General features: G+C 46.2%; 1 protein-coding gene across 2 annotated transcripts in view; it reads left to right on the top strand.

Annotated features, from left to right (window-relative positions):
• The window catches only part of LOC144824121 (aminopeptidase Ey-like), a 282546-nt gene that overhangs the window by 191341 nt on the left and 73976 nt on the right, over positions 1–17229 (top strand). For both annotated transcript variants that reach the window (XM_078683234.1, XM_078683233.1), the window contains exons 13-14: positions 3631–3686; positions 9369–9519. In XM_078683234.1, the coding sequence (XP_078539360.1) occupies positions 3631–3686; positions 9369–9519 (207 nt within the window). The remainder of the gene's footprint in view (positions 1–3630; positions 3687–9368; positions 9520–17229) is intronic.

The following is a 17229-nucleotide window of genomic DNA, read 5'->3' as shown; positions in this document are numbered from 1 at the left end:
TTTGTTCGCCCTAAGTGTGGCAGGGTATGCTCAGACGTGAGTCCCTTGCTCACTTGGCCACTGGATTCAAGATAGCCTGGCTGATGAGGATTATGAATCCGAAACCGGTCCCAGGATGCTTGTTTCCGGTCCAGGGAAGACATGGCTTGGCAGTTCGGGCTGGACTGTTCCCATGAGGCACAGGGTCAGACTGATTTGCATATAGCCATGTCTGAACTGGGGTGGCCGAGTGAGCTAAAGAATGGTGATGGATTAAACCCAGATCAGTTGACTGGGGGTGAGTGTTTGATTTGCTCAAACGCTCCGTCCATCATCCCCTTTTGTATCGCTTTGTTCGCCCTAAGTGTGGCAGGGTATGCTCAGACGTGAGTCCCTTGCTCACTTGGCCACTGGATTCAAGATAGCCTGGCTGATGAGGATTATGAATCCGAAACCGGTCCCAGGATGCTTGTTTCCGGTCCAGGGAAGACATGGCTTGGCAGTTCGGGCTGGACTGTTCCCATGAGGCACAGGGTCAGACTGATTTGCATATAGCCATGTCTGAACTGGGGTGGCCGAGTGAGCTAAAGAATGGTGATGGATTAAACCCAGATCAGTTGACTGGGGGTGAGTGTTTGATTTTCTCAAACGCTCCGTCCATCATCCCCTTTTGTATCGCTTTGTTCGCCCTAAGTGTGGCAGGGTATGCTCAGACGTGAGTCCCTTGCTCACTTGGCCACTGGATTCAAGATAGCCTGGCTGATGAGGATTATGAATCCGAAACCGGTCCCAGGATGCTTGTTTCCGGTCCAGGGAAGACATGGCTTGGCAGTTCGGGCTGGACTGTTCCCATGAGGCACAGGGTCAGACTGATTTGCATATAGCCATGTCTGAACTGGGGTGGCCGAGTGAGCTAAAGAATGGTGATGGATTAAACCCAGATCAGTTGACTGGGGGTGAGTGTTTGATTTGCTCAAACGCTCCGTCCATCATCCCCTTTTGTATCGCTTTGACTCTAGCATCCCCTCCAGTGATGCCTGCCTTGCCTACCTCATATGCCACCTCCCAGTTTAATCCTGCCTCTCATTATTTGCTTCCTTCATCCTGATGGGTGATGCCTTGCACATTCCAGGAAACAGCAAAAGGGCTAGATTGCATAAAGGTTGTTTGCACATACAAGCGACTACGATTTCTTATAAATATTAAGGCTACTTCTTCCGAAACATAAAAGAGATACACTGATAGGCTTAACCTTCATCACCATCATAACCTAGCATTGATATACTTATATAAAACATAGAAAAAATCTGAATTAATTAGACTTACAGCAAAAGTAAATATGTTTAAGGCACACCCCCTCTTTGATCTGCTGTACTCCAAAATAGAATAAATTCACAGTTAACATTTTTCGCCATTATTCCTTTCCATTTTCATCAAAAGGGGGCACTGAAGGGCATCTCTGGTATCCTGAGATTAATGGTAAAGTTCTGGAAACCTTTGAAACTTTTTGTGCAGGCTGAAGATTGAACAGACAGTAGCAGCAAGCACTTGTTTTCGACTACAGGAACATCTAATAATGGCGTAAGGTAACAAGTCTCCGGTAGCATACACCTTTGTCTTACTGGAGAGGACTCTAGTAGGGGCCTTCTCCAGAGAGAACTTGTTTCTGACTTGTGGGCCCTCTAGAAATAGTCTAAGGTACTTTAGTTTGATAAAGAAAATGCTTGTGTCTGCCTCAAAGGACCTTGAGTAACAGCCCCATATAAGGTCACCTGCAATGACTTGGTCTGAGTTGAGGTACTTCTAGTAATGGCTTAGACACTACTACTTGAATCAGGAAAGTGCGGACTGTAGCATTTCAAGGGCATGTAAATGTGTTCTTTAGAAATAAAAGGAGCCCTACTGGTCTTTTCACACACACACCTCTAACAGAGCACATTCATGGCCATATTTATTGTTGTGTTGCGTTGCCCTTGCACCAGGCAATGGGGCCCAAGAGTGATGCAACGCAAGTTATAGCTATCAAACCACGCACGGCCCCCTTGCATGGCTTGATAAATCCAGAGTAATGCGACACAGCACAAATTTCTGTGTTACATTACTCTGTCACAGTGAGGCGTTCCATGGGTGGTGCAATGGTGCTTTTGTTTAATTCCCAGATTTAAGGTTATTAAAAGACCTGAGAAAGTGTCAAAAGTGCCGTGCATCCCCAGGGGATTTTAGGCAGCATGATGGAAACTCACATTGAAAGGCTAGCGATCAGAAAGTGTAGAAGTACATTGTTTGGTCATGCCATTGCATACAGTGCATGAATGAGCAAGTGCTGATTTCTTCATAAAACCACACATACCGCCTGTTTTTGACTGGTGGTAAAGAACTGTAAAAAATTACAACACATCCACCCATCTAAATTGGGTGGACGGACCAGTAGCTATTTCTCTGATGGCCCTTACTCCCTAAGGCCATTGGAGGACATTAATCACAGCAGAGACAGGGTAGTCTCTGCCATGATTAACCTTTAATTCTGACAGCATGTTTTAGTTTTTTTTTAGAATACTATATAGATCAAACTAGACATGATACATCGGGTATCAGAGGGCTTTACATAGCACCAGTTTCATTACAGAAGGACAGATTCATTTTTGTTAGGCACAGGGAGATTAAGTGATTTGCCCAGAATCAGAGGATGTTGAGCGTCATTGCCGAGACTCGAGCCCAGTTCCCCAGCTTCGAGTTCGCCCGCTCTAGCCGTGAGGCTACCTCTTTTCTTCATGTAAATGCGATGGGCAGACCACTATATTGACAAAAAAGGAATTCCGTTGCACCAGCGTACCATCTCTGCCAATATATAAATCAGGTCCTTTCTTTCCTCTCCTGTCTGACCTCTATCTTCCTTTGGCTTTAACAGTGGGACATTCAATCTATAGTAAAATGAAGAGGCTCAAATTGATGTAGTATCTGCTTAATACTTAGCATTCTCTCTCCATAGGACAACATTGCTAATTTATTTTATTCTTAAATAAAGCACAGTAGCTAATTGAATACATGCTCGAGTAGCACCAGATGACACCAGAGGCTTTTACTTTTCCTTTTAAGCTTATTTTAATTGTCTTGCCTTCTCATACTGTAAATAAATATCTTTCCTGTTTGTGAGATAGGGCTCTCTGTGACTGTGTGTTGAATTTATTGTGTGTTACTATATCAGCAGTTTTCGAGTTCTGAACAACTCCCATCTTTTGCGATGAGTCTTGAGTGCTCAACCACACCACCTGGAAAGTCAGGAGTACAAAGTACTTTCTAAATAAATAAAAAGTGCCACAACACCACACCCTTGGGAATTGACAGTATTAACTTGGAAACTGCCCGGTGCAATATATTATTATAATTATTTGGTGCACACTAAAATACAATGTCTTATTTCGGACATTAGTTTCGTAGTTTATAATACATATCTGAAGAGGTAATAATGACAACTGACACTTTTTGACTTCAATAAAATGTGTAACTAAATCAGATGACACACCAAACAACAGACTGCAACGGTTGTAATATTTTATTGATGTATTTAGTATTATACGGAATGGATATTGTATCTTTCTACACACCCTAAAATTTCTCAGTTTTACAACTGTACGCATTTGATTTTTGCAGGCGATTCCACTGATTAACCGAGCACAGATCATTGATGATGCATTTAATTTGGCAAGGTGAGAAGTCTCCTTTCTGATTATCTCACAGGAAAAGCTCTACAAAGTTCATAGTTCGACAACAGAATGTGTGTTACTTTAACTTGTGGATTTATTTGTCTCATACAATTAGAACTCCTGACTGTATATGCAAAGAACCTCTCATGACAGATGCTTCTTCACATTCAATCAATCAATCAATCAGGGATTTGTGAAGCGCACTACTCACCCTCGAGGGTCTCATGGCACTGAGGGGGTGGGGGTTCGCACAGCTTCATCTCATCTGAAGAGCCAGGTCTTGTGCCTCTTTCCAAAAACTGGCAGAGTGGGGGTTTGTCTGATGCTGAGTGGGTGTTCGTTCCAGGCTTTGGCTGTGATGCAGGAGAAGGCTCGACCCCCGCTCTGCCTCTTCAGATTCGTGGGATTTCGGCTAGGTCCAGATCGGTGAATCTGAGGCTTCTCTTGGGTGCTTACAAGATTGTTTCGTTGAGGTATTGGGGTTTGATGTTCTGAAGGGATTTGTAGGCGTGGGTGATGAGCTTGAAGGTCACTCTCTTTTCGACGCAGAGCTAGTGGAGTTCTCGTTGGTCTTGGGTGATGTCGTGTTGTTGTGGGATGCTGAGGACAAGACTCGCTGCTTCATTCTGGATCGTCTGGAGTATAGATTTGTTTATTCTGGTGTTGAGGGCCTTCCTGTAGTCCAGTCTGCTGGTTATGAGTGTATGGGTGACAATCTGTCTGGATTCATTGGCTGTGTATTCAATAACATTGAATGCCCTTTTGCAAAAACTGGCCATACACAAAAATATGCTTTGAATGAATGAATGATAAAGATTTATAAAGCGCCACAAATGCCAAAGGGCATCAAGGCGCTAATAGCAGTTAGTCTGTGGAGAGGAGAGAAAAAGGAAGAAGCTGGCTGAAGATGAACAGCCAGATTTTTAAGGCCTTACAAAATAAGGCAAGCGATTGAAGACTGGAAATTGATTAATACATTATTACTGGTTGCCACTGAAGAAAAGACTAGTTCTCAAATCAAAGTACATTGTACTTCAGTTTTTTAAAGATAAAGCTCCAGATTTCTGGAACAGAATTTGGTGCTATATACAAGTCTTAGTGCTTCATTACGAGTCACCCACACTGGTATTCCTGGGGGCAAATTCCGGGCCTGATGATCAGGAGGCAGTATAAGCAGAGGTAAAGTCTGGCCACTATAAGGTCCCTGCAGCACCACAGGGAGCTCGAAATTTTAAATTCTAATTTGTCTTTATCTTAGGGCCCGGAGAACTCTGCACAGTGTAAAATCTTACAACATTCCCTGGAGTACGACTGAAAACCTGCACCTGGTGCACCTTTCCAGGTGTACTTCTGAGATTATTTGTGAATTGGCAGAAAATGACTTCCCTTTTTTGGCACCCTTCCCCAAATTGTAAAACTTCTCACTAGCCTTTAATGGTACTCTTCCATAAACCCTAGAAACTCTTTACTACCCTTAAGCACTACCAATCCCGAAATCTAAATATCTTCAACTACCCCCAATGCTACCCTTATCTGAACCATAAAAGCCCCTTGCCGTCCCTTAACACTACCCTTCCCTGACCCAAAACAATCTCTTACTTCCCTTTATTGGTACCATTTGCTGAAGCCTTCAAATCCTTTACTTCCCGTTAACACTAATGAACCTTGAAAACATCTTACTAACTTTTACATAACCATCCGTGAACGGTAAAAAAAACCTAACAACCCCTTAATAATATCTTTCCCCAAATCCTAAAATGCTTGTACTATCCTAAAACGTATAACAATCCCCTAATGCAAGCAATATCTGAACCATACTAACCCCATTAATACCTCTTAACTCTTCCATTCTCTGAACTCTAAAGAACCGTTGGTACCTATTTACTCACCTGCCACTGAAGCCTAATAACCCTTACTATCCTTAATTATACTCTTCACTGAACCCAAAAACCCTTACTACCCCTTAATGCTACCCTTCCCTGAACTCTAAAAAACCGTTAGAACCCAAAGACAGATGTCAGCTTGGCTTACAGTAAGCATACAAACCTTCCAAACCATCCTTACATGGGCACAACTGCTGCCTTGCATGTGTGAGACATGGTAGAAGCCAAAACACCAGTCTCTCAGTGGATGAGTGTGACTGTTGTATTGACTGAGGTAAAAAAAATCAAACTACAGCTGCTTTGAAGCACCCTGACAGGAGATTAACACAGTGCTTAATTTGTAAAATATGAAGTGCACGTGCTCAAATCTTTGTCGAAGGCCACACCTATTTTTATCTGTCTGGATATGCCAGCGTGATTGTCGAAAAATCTGAAAGTCACACCCCAAATCTTTCTGAACAAGATTCTGGTAATTCACAATGCTTGCAGCAGTGCTGCCATATACTCCACTGCTGACTATTCACCCAGGAGTATAGTAATGTTTGTTGCCTTCAAAGCTACTGAAAGACGTCAGTGCCTTCACTCCATTGCTGATCATCCCTCCATTTCCTCTATGAATGCTCTAGAGGGGTTGCTGCTTCCCATTGCTGGGTAGGTCCTCAGGTCTAGGGTAACGTTTCTTAGTAGCACAGAGGGGCTGGTGCGTCGATCTCACTGCTGACTGTACCCCAGGGCTGTGGTGGCTGCTACCAAAGACATGCTGCTGTATCGACCTCATTGCCGACTATTCCTCAGGGCTGTGATCAGTGATGCTCGGTGCCTGCCTCTGTCTGCTACCATGGACATGCTGCTGACTTTTCCCCAGGGATTTGGTGATGCTCAGTTCTTGCCTGTAGCTGCTACCAAAGACATGCTGCTATATCGACCCCACTGCTGACTGTACCCAGAGCCATGGTGATGCTCTGTGCCTGTCTGTGGTTTCTACCACAGACATGCTGCTGCATCTATCTCACTGCTGACTACCCAGGGCTGTGGTAGTGCTTGCAACGGTTACTAGCACAGCTGAGTTGCTAAACCGGCTTCCTGTCAGCGCTACGCAGAGGCCTCTCAGCAGGAACAGTGTTGAGAAATGAGGGGAAATTCGTTTTTTCAAGACTAGTAGTTACCTGGCGAATCCTATTCTGATGCTACATTTCAAATGTCTTTTGAAGATGTATGTGCTTATTGTTTGTTCTCTTTGTTAACATACCTAGATGTCTGCATGACTGTCCTTTTGGGTTTCTTTTCCGGCGGTACAGCGCTCTGCTATCCTTTGTAGCTAGGTTGACACTCGAAAAATACAGCCCATAAAATAAATAAAAATTGAACACAGCTCCCAGGATTCTAGTTACACAGCAGTCTGAAATGTGGTGGACCTAGTTTGCCAAAACTTGTTATGTGTTTTTTTGTGGTAACACAAGTTATGTGAGCATACAAAGAATTACAAAAGAGTGGACTGAAATTGGCACACACCTTTGTGACATTAGCTACAGTGCCTGTTCAGACTATTAAACTATTTGGAGAGAAAATGTAGACTTTTTGGAGAAATTCAGGAGAGTAAAGAGACTCATGAAAACATGCCATGACAAATAAGACAAGCAAGAGAAGTTCAAAGTTAACTGGTTCACTGGTACTATGTACAGCGCTCTGATACCCGATTCGGGTCAAGTTCGCGCTATATAAAACCCAATAAAACATTTTTTTTAAATAAATAACGGCGGAGGGGGTAGAGGTCCTGTGGAAGGAGTACAGTGTAGAAAGAGAAAGTACTGCAAACATCCTCTGAAGCGAGAACACTAGAAACATCCCGGGGTCAAGGCTACTGTCTCTCAGCCTGGTATAAAATAGATATCTTTTCGTCCACAGTCTGCGAGACCATTCAGAACCAAGAATGTTTATATAACATAGCTTCACTCTAGAAGGGTGGGGGCGGGGCACACCCATGTACTCACTGGTGTGTAGGGCAGAGGTGGTAGGGCCCTTCCTGAGCTCGGTCTGGACACCTCCAGGAAATCAAAGGATGGGGCTTTTCGTCCATAGAGGTGGAGAGGAGTGATTCATCCAGGAAATTAAAAGCAGGTTGGTTTTGGTACGGGTTTTTAAAGCTGCCCTGCAAATGTGTGGTATTTGTCTTCGAAAATATGAAAATGCCAGTGTCCAGGGCTCAGTGACTCTTCGTAACCGTCACGAGTCTCAAAGGAATGTGAATTAAGGGGCTTTTGGCGGGGGTGGGTCGTGGAAGTCAACAGAACGGAAATAGTTTTTGGAGAGTGTGGAGGATTTGCAGAGCTGGAGAGCCCATCATATTCCGTGGGAAGCATTTATCATGTTGGGAGGGTGGACTGCATCATTTCTAGGCCTGCGACACCTTCAAAAGAGGATTAGGGAAAGGTTTAAGTTCTTACCGCCGTTAGTTGTGGTGAGCAGGCCGCCAGAGACACGCACTGGCCGCACTGCTGCACAGGCGCCCCTTCTCTCAATGTGGTCGGGGGTCCCCTGACTCCAACGACGATGGTGACTCGTGGGGAGCAGTTAGCTGCGGTGGTTATGCTGGGGCTGGCGTGACCGTGTAACAAAAATCTGCGCGCGCTGCACACACAGCTCCTGCCCCCCCCCCATCCAAAATCCAGCCCGCCCAAATACATCCATGTGTGTGTCCCGCGGCCCGCCCACCGGAAAGTGTCAACACTGCAACAGTCAACACTGCACTGTGAACTAGGGGCTGCGGCGCGCGGCCGCCATGATAAACATATATATAATATATGAATCTGACTTGGACTTGGGGCCCAAGTCCAAGTCAGATTCATAAATTATATATATGTTGATCATGGCGGCCGCGCGCCGCAGCCCTTAGTTCACAGTTCAGCGTTTCTTGGGCTCACCTAAGTGTAACGTGGCAGTAGATGCATAGACCCGGCCCTGATAATTAAGTGCCGGTGCTAAGCACCGGAAAGCACCGGCACAAATTAAGCACTGGATTAACATAGGACCGCGTGAAACTCTCTACAAAGGTGTGCAGTGGGCTTATGAACCATGTTAAGTGATATTGATGACTTAATTTATCGAATGTGTGTAAAGGTTTAATGAATTCAGATGACAAAACATTTTATTGTAATATGTAAATTCTGAGATAAATATTTTTAGGGTGTTAGGTTATGAGGTATGTAATGAACTGAAGTAAAATATTAATAAATAAAACAATATATACTGCACTTCCACCGAGAGAGGTAAAAGAAAATGTGAAACGATTCAAAATGCAAATATATTTGGTCTGACCTTGGTAATTCGTTTTTAAACTAATATTTCTGTAACTCTGTACACCACATTTCAGTATCTCTAAGCGCCTTATTTATGAAGTGTCACCATCAACCAATGCAATGCTTCTCAATTTACCGACCATGTGGAGGATGAAAGGCTGAGTCACAATTGCTGGGATTAGAAAACCATGACCTGTTCTTTACCAAGATGAGGAGAGCATTCAGCCCCATTTGTTGAACACAGTACTCAACGAGTTATTGCAAGGGAAATAGTAGAAACAAACGAAACTGTATTGCAGAGATTCATGTGTTTAATAATTAAGGGATTTGAGACGTATTATTTTAAAGCCTAACATGGTTGGAAAAGTAGGACTCCAAAAGTAATTCAAATCAAATAGCATATTAAGAATTTACTTCCGTTGGAATGCAACCCTTTCATGCCTATTTGGGGGTACAGGTGTATCCATATGTATTTTAAAGAACTATGTTTATTTGTTTTTTCTTAGAGCTAAACATATTAATACAACTTCGGCTCTGGACACCACTAAATTTCTTGTAAAGGAAACCGAGTACATGCCTTGGCAAGCTTCTCTGAGCAGCTTGAGTTATTTCACCCTGATGTTTGATCGCGATACTCCTGTTTTTGATCCAATGACGGTAGGATCCATATTCTTATACTGTTATTCACATTTTTGTGAAACTATCACCTTGCACAAAATAATCAGAAGGGGGTCTGTGAACGCACTAGAGCTTGCACAGATTGTGGACTTTGAGATTTTTTCAAAACACTGTCAAATCGTGAAAGCACTCTGATGTGTTGTTGGATGTTAGTGAAATGTCGGCCAGAGAAGCTATGTACAATGTCTATACTTAGACACTGGCATCTGGCATGGACTCGAGGTTTGAGACGCTGTCCTAATCAAAGCTTGGCAGTTCGGGCTGAACTGTTCCCATGAGGCACAGGGTCAAGGCTGATTTGCATATGGCCATGTCTGAACTGGGGTGGCTTGGTGAGCAAAATAACGATGGATTAAACCCAGATCTGTGACTGGGGATGAATGTTTTGCCATTGTGCAACATTCCGTCCATCATCTTGTGTGTTTTGCTAATCAGAGGACAATCATAGGGGTGCAGCCTTTTGAATTAGTCTAGGAGTTACGGAGTCTGACTATAGCAGTCTCAAGTAGGGCTATTGTGTGCACCATCACTGACAAGGAGAACTAGCTCCTAATTTACTGGGATGGAAAAAAAAGATTCATTTGTTGCTTCTGAAATTACAATTTTTAATGAATTGGTGAAAGATAAACCCAGTTTCTCTAATTTATAGATACGTTCTGTAGGCCACAACCAACTTTTTATATTTTAATTTTCATTTGCGACTGCACATTACATTAAATGGATGTAATTTAATGGGCATCATTGGTCACAGGTGCAACACATGATCTTCAGCTTCCAGGCCTATGCCATAATCTTTGATACCCCTGGTATTGACGACAATGAGGAGAACATTTCTGGTTTTCGTCCTGCAGTACTAAAATGGAACAGGAATCTATCATCACCTGTGTTACCTACTCGCGCTAGATGGTGGGGTATGCTTCTTACACATGGACTGCATCTCGGACGTCTACTGAGCGTGAACAACGTCAGATTCATTTCGCACCTAACCTGTCTGCTCATGGCATAACAGTGCTCCATTTGTACAAAAGTAAGTGAAAGGGCCCTTTCACGGAAGGCCACTACAACCGGCACAATTCATACCCTACCAGTGGCAGTACTAACAGAACGCATAACTATCACACTCTAACAAGTGTGACAATTCTGAATATTTTAGGCCACACACAGCTATAATAATGGCATAAGAGACTATCATTATTAATTTTCAATGTACCTAGACTCGATAAAGACAGTTGTAGTGCTCATGACCCAGGACACCCCCCACGGCAGCTGTAGCGCGTCTCTGCCCCAGCGCCACAGGTTCGTCCCTGGCCTCGGTGACCCCGCTGCTGCTCGTTTCTTTCTTCCCCGCTGTTGCCCTCATTTGGGGTATTTACTGATTGTACTTATCTTTACTCTGTAATAGTTTTTGTGCCTTTTGTTAGTACTGTAACCCCTGGTGTGCCCCCTCCCCGCTTCCCGCCGCTTCTCCCTCGCGGCCCCGCCCCCTTTTTCTTCTGTAACCCCATTGGCCGCCCCGCTCCCAGCTGCTCCTCCCTCCCACTTCGCCTCATATGGAGCCCACGCGGACGCGCATCGTTCACGCGCAGCGGGCGCGCCGATTGTGCACCAAAGGCAAGACCGTCTGCGCCCGTCCGCGCCTGGACCACGACGATGCCAGCGCCCCCGACGAACTTACGACGCCACCACCCTCCACGCACTCAACGCCGGCCGAAACCCCACCTGCTACCGAGCCACCCCGAAACGCACCCACGGATCCTTCACCTGCCAAGCCTGCCAATTCACCTGCCTCCGAACCAGCACCGCACCCGCAAAGCCGAGCACCAGCAACAACCACTTTGAGTGCATCTTGCTCAACACCCGCTCCGTCCACAGACACGCCGTCGAACTCTGGAACCTCCTCGACACAACATCACCAGACGTCGCCTTCCTCACGGAAACCTGGATGAATGCCTCCTCAGCCCCCAACATCGCCATAGCCATCCCAGAGGGCTACAAGATCACCCGGAGGGACCGCGTCAACCAAACCGGAGGAGGCATCGCCATCGTCCACAGGAACACCACCTGAGTCACGACCAACTCCGACGACACCCTCACCGCCGCCGAGCACCTCCACTTCCAGATACACACCGACCCCAAGACCACCCTCAGAGGCACCCTCATCTACAGACCCCCGGGACCATGCACGCAATTCAGCGAAGCCATCGCAGACTTCGTCAGCCCACACGCTCTCACCTCCTCCGACTACATCCTCCTAGGGGACCTCAACTTCCACCTGGAGAACAACAAGGACTGCAACACCACCGCTCTGCTGGACAACCTCGCCAACCATGGACTCAAGCAACTGGTAAACACCCCCACCCACTACGCCGGCCAAACGCTTGACCCTGTCTTCTCCTCCAGCAAGCACATCTCCTTCAGCCACTCAACCGGACTACACTGGAGAGATCACAGCTGCGTCCACTTCAACTTCAGGAGAACCACGACCCACCATCCCCCGCAACAGGTTCCCCGTAGAAGCTGGAACAAGATCACCGCCGACCAGCTCACCACCGCCCTCAGCCAGAACTCACCCACCAACACAACGGACCCCAATGAAGCAGCCCGCAACCTCACACAGTGGCTCACCAACTGCGCCGACAACCTCGCACCACTGAAGACCCCTCCCAGCATACCCGGCAGCAGGAAAGCCTCGTGGTTCACCAACGACCTCAAAAACTCCAAGAAAACCTGCTGCACCCTCGAGAAAGCCTGGCGCCACGACCAGACAGCAGAAAACATGACAGCCCTCAAGAACGCCACCCGCAAACACCACCAGATGATCCGCACCACCAAGAGGACAACATTCAAAGAATGACTGAACAACAACACCCACAACAGCAAGGAACTCTTCAGCATCGTCAAAGAGCTCTCCAACCCCGGCCTGCAACAACGACATCACACCCTCGCAAGATCTCTGCGACTCACTTGCCTCGTTCTTTCACCGCAAGATCGTCGACATACACAACAGCTTCAGCGCACAGACCACACACCCTACCACCGAACCAGCGACCCCACCACCACCCACCAGACCTGGACCCCTTTCAGCACCGAAGACACCACCCGCCTGATGAACACCATCCACTCCGGCTCCCCGTCGACCCCTGCACACACCACATCTTCAACAAAGCCGACTCCATCATCGCACCCCAAATCCGGAACATCATCAACAGCTCCTTTGCATCCGCCACCTTCCCGGAGAGCTGGAAACATGCCGAGCTGAGCGCCCTCCTGAAGAAACCCACAGCGGACCCCACTGACCTCAGGAACTTCCGCCCCTTCTCGCTCCTCCCCTTTCCAGCCAAAGTCATCGAGAAGACCGTCAACAGACAACTCTCCGCCTTCCTCGAGACCAACGGATCACTCGACCCCTCACAGTCCGGCTTCCGAGCAAACCACAGCACCGAGATCGCCCTCATCGCCGCTATCGACGACATCAGGTCCCTGCTCGACAACGGAGAAACTGCTGCCCTCATCCTCCTAGACCTCTCAGCAGCCTTCGACACCGTATGCCACCGCACGCTGATACAGCGCCTCAGCAACACCGGAATCCAAGGAGCGGCACTGGAGTGGATCATCTCGTTCCTCGCCGGAAGAACCCAGAGAGTCCGCCTCCCCCCATTCCGATCCACAGCCACCGAAGTCATCTGCGGCATCCCGCAGGGATCCTCACTCAGCCCCTCCCTCTTCAACGTCTACATGAGCCCTCTCGCAACCATCGCTCGCCAACACAACCTCAACATCATCTCCTACGCCGACGACACCCAGCTGATCCTCTCCCTTGCCAACAAACCCGCCACCGCCAACCTCCAGAAAGGAATGAAAGAAGTCGCAGAATGGATGAAGATCAGCCGTCTGAAACTGAACTCAGACAAGACGGAAGTCCTCATCCTCGGACCATCTCCCTCTGCCTGGGACGACTCCTGGTGGCCCCCTGCCCTGGGCATCGCTCCCAAACCAACGGACCATGCATGCAACCTGGGCTTCATCCTGGACTCCTCCCTCTCGATGATCAAGCAAGTGAACGCCGTCCCGTCATCCTGCTTCAAACCCTGCGCATGCTCCGAAAGATCTTCCGGTGGATCCCCACCGAAACCAGGAAGACGGTCACCCAAGCCCTCGTCACCAGCCGTCTGGACTATGGGAACACCCTCTACGCTGGATCCACAGCCAAACTCCAGAAAAGACTCCAGCGCGTTCAGAACGCCTCAGCACGACTCATCCTGAACATACCTCGCCGCAGCCACATCTCTGCCCACCTGAAAGACCTGCACTTGCTCCCCGTCAACAAGAGGATCACGTTCAGACTCCTCACACACGCACACAAGGCTCTCCACGACATGGGGCCGAAGTACCTCAACAGCCGCCTCACATTCTACACACCCACCCGCCACCTCTGATCTGCCAGCCTCGCCCTCGCCTCCGTCCCACGATTCCGAAAATCCACCGTCGGAGGACGTTCCTTCTCCTACCTGGCAGCCAAGACATGGAACTCCCTCCCCACTCACCTACGGCTGACCCTGGACCATCTCTCCTTCAGGAAACAACTCAAGACATGGCTGTTCGAGCAATAGCGACCCCCCCCCCCTCAGCGCCTTGAGACCTTTACGGGTGAGTAGCGCGCTATACAAATTCTGCTGATTGATTGATTGATTGATTTCAATATTAAAAACATAGCGCCACCATGTGGCCATGTGGTGGACTGTCAGTAGAGCCAGTGCTGGCACTTAAGGGCTGGTGCCGAGAAATCACATGCACAAATTAAGCACTGTCCCAGGCATACCGAAGCTGAGACCCTGGCACTGACCTGTGCTGCTCACAACCTCGTGTGCCTTCTCAAGACCTCATAAGAACATCCTGAAGCTGTGCCCTCTGCCATGTCCTAGTCTGGGACTTTTTACTACAGGGCCAGCCAGTCCCGGATTATTAACATGAGTGAGTGGCATGAACAGGAATACAGGGGGATAAAGGAGAGGTACAAAGGAGCCTAATTTTGAATGTAAAACGCCAGTTTGGCTTCCTAATTATTAGATTGTTTGCAGTTAAGACTTACTGGTGGTATCCATGCAGACTGCAAGTAACATGTGCAGATCGAGTTTTTAGGTTTAGGTGTGAAATCTCTTCTTTTCAATATAAACTGAAAAAGGGCTTATATCCTCTTTTTCCTGGCTTCTTAATTTGTTCCTGTGCATGTTACTTTCTTTTCTCCCATTTCTGTTGGCTGTTTTCTGTGCTGCTGCACTATTTCTGGGGTTATATGAATAACCACAAGGCTCGCATTTATTAAGCTGTTATTAAGCTGTGTCAATTTCTTCCGAGACATAGTTGTGGAAAAAACATTATTATGCATTAGAGGTGGGTGAACCGACACATAAACAGTGAAAGCGAGCTAAGGGTCTAGCTTGGATCTAAGATCCCATCGAGATGCATAAATCGAGCCTTGGAAACGCTTGGCATGTATCTCATGCAACACACATGTAACAATGATTAAAAGCTAAAAAGAAATGACATCTTTTACTTGCTGAAAACATTTTACCTTGGTATACATATGATATATTCATGCAATGTCAGCCATTCATTGAAAGTAATTGCATTCAAGACTCACCACCCGTCCTGATGACAATGCCATTAGTGAACTAAGAAACAAGTTCTCTGTCATCTACATCCAATATGTGATTTAGAATTTATTAATGGAGCAACATAACCTGCTAAACCAAACAGAATACAGTCTTTTGCACAGGGCATATCCTGAACTCAGTGGGGCAGATTCACAGACCCAATCTGAGACAGAATCTTAAACTTACTACTTCTGGTATTCACCGAAGGCACTTACAATTTTTGATATTCGCAGAAATCACTTACGACTCCTAGGCCAGATACGCAAAAGTAATCTGAGACAAAATCCTAACTTTGTGACTTTCGATATTCACAAAAGGCATTTATGAGTACTAAAGTTAGGATTCCTAACTTTTAATACTCCTAAATGCCTTTTGTGAATACCAAAAGTCGTAAAAGTTAGGATTTTTCTCAGTTTAGGAGTTGTAACGTTAGGAATCCTAACTTTAGTACTCCTAAAAGCCTTCTGTGAATACCGAGAGGTGTAAAGTTAGGGTTTTTCTCTGTTTAGGAGTAGTAAAGTTAGGAATCCTAACTTTAGTACTCCTAAATGCCTTCTGTGAATACCGAAAGTCGTAAAGTCGTAAAGTTAGGATTTTATCTCAAATTACTTTTGTGAATCGGGCCCAGGAGTTGTAAATGATTTCTGTGAATACCAAAAATCGTAAGTGCCTTCTGTAAATACCAGAAGTAGTAAGTTTCGGATTTTGTCTCAGATTAGTTCTGTAAATAGTGCCCTAAATGTTCAAGGTGCTCTCATATATGTCAATGGAGAAAAAGATGCTTGAGGTTTAGTGAATGGAAGTATTTGCCAAGGATCACACACTTTGACCAAGCGAGGAAGCCGGGGTTGAGCCCAGGTTTCCTAGTTTCACATTGTACAGATCACTCACTAGATGGGTATCCATTTCTCTTTCTTTACATTAAAGGTTACTGCCTTGTCTTTAATTCTTGGGCATGATGTGAGAGTGTGCGTGGAAGGTAAAAGCCACATGAAAGCTCAGCTCGCTTTGGACTTGAGGGTGCAGGAGGACCTTGATCTGAGCCAGAACAGACATTTGGCTTGAACTTTCAATGGCTCACCCCCCTCTACTATGCACTGCATGCAAATTGAATTTTATGTCCAACTAAAGATGATATTGAAATGGGTTAATGTGTGGGGACATTGAGATTTCGGACATGAGTAACATAAAGTGTATTTTTGAGTGAGTTATATAATAGTGGTCCGAAACAAATGTACAGCAAGTGTACAGCATGCACCAGATCTATTTCTTATTAGCAGCAGGCACTATGATATATTGCACTCCCGTCGCCAGTGCTAACACGTGTGAATAATTTAGATTTTTCACAGCAGAGGTGGGTCGAAAATTATAATTTTATTAAAGAGAAGGAGGCTAATGTTATGCATATCTTCTTTATTGCTATCTCAAAGCAGAAACTTCAATAAACACTAGAACTTAGAATAAGAATATCTTGAGCATTCCAATCCACTATATAATCACCTGTGAAGCAGCCATCTTCCTTCTCTTTTGCAGCAAACAGAAATGAAATAACAGTTACTTGCAACTTGAATCAAACCAAATGGATATTATCTTTGCTTCCCACACTCCAGACTCTTATTATCTTGTTCCTGTAGTTGCCACCTCCTACAATATAAATTAAATATTATAGGTGGGTAAAAAACAGGGATAATATTAGCATCCGTGTCTTTAACACCTCCCATGCTCATGACGAGCTCAGCTCGTCATGAGCCACGGTGCTCCGGTGCTCATGACGAGCTCAGCTCGTCATGGCCCGTGGAACGCTCAGGTGCAGGGAGAATTCCCCTCCTGTGCTGAACGTTCCACGGGAGCCAATGCACCTGTGATGGGCTCAGCTCGTCATGAGCACAGGAGCGCCGTGCCGAGCTCGTCATGAGCATGCGGGGGCTGTGCGCGCCCCCTCCCCCCAGCACAGCAGGTGAATAATCCCCGCAGCGAAGGGGTTAATAAAAATATGATGTTCTACCCACACCTGCTGGGAAAATCTGAATTTTAT

The sequence above is a fragment of the Lissotriton helveticus genome, chromosome 3_1 (genome assembly GCF_964261635.1).
Source record: "Lissotriton helveticus chromosome 3_1, aLisHel1.1, whole genome shotgun sequence".
Taxonomy (NCBI): domain Eukaryota; kingdom Metazoa; phylum Chordata; class Amphibia; order Caudata; family Salamandridae; genus Lissotriton; species Lissotriton helveticus.
This window is presented reverse-complemented; position numbering and strand designations above follow the sequence as displayed.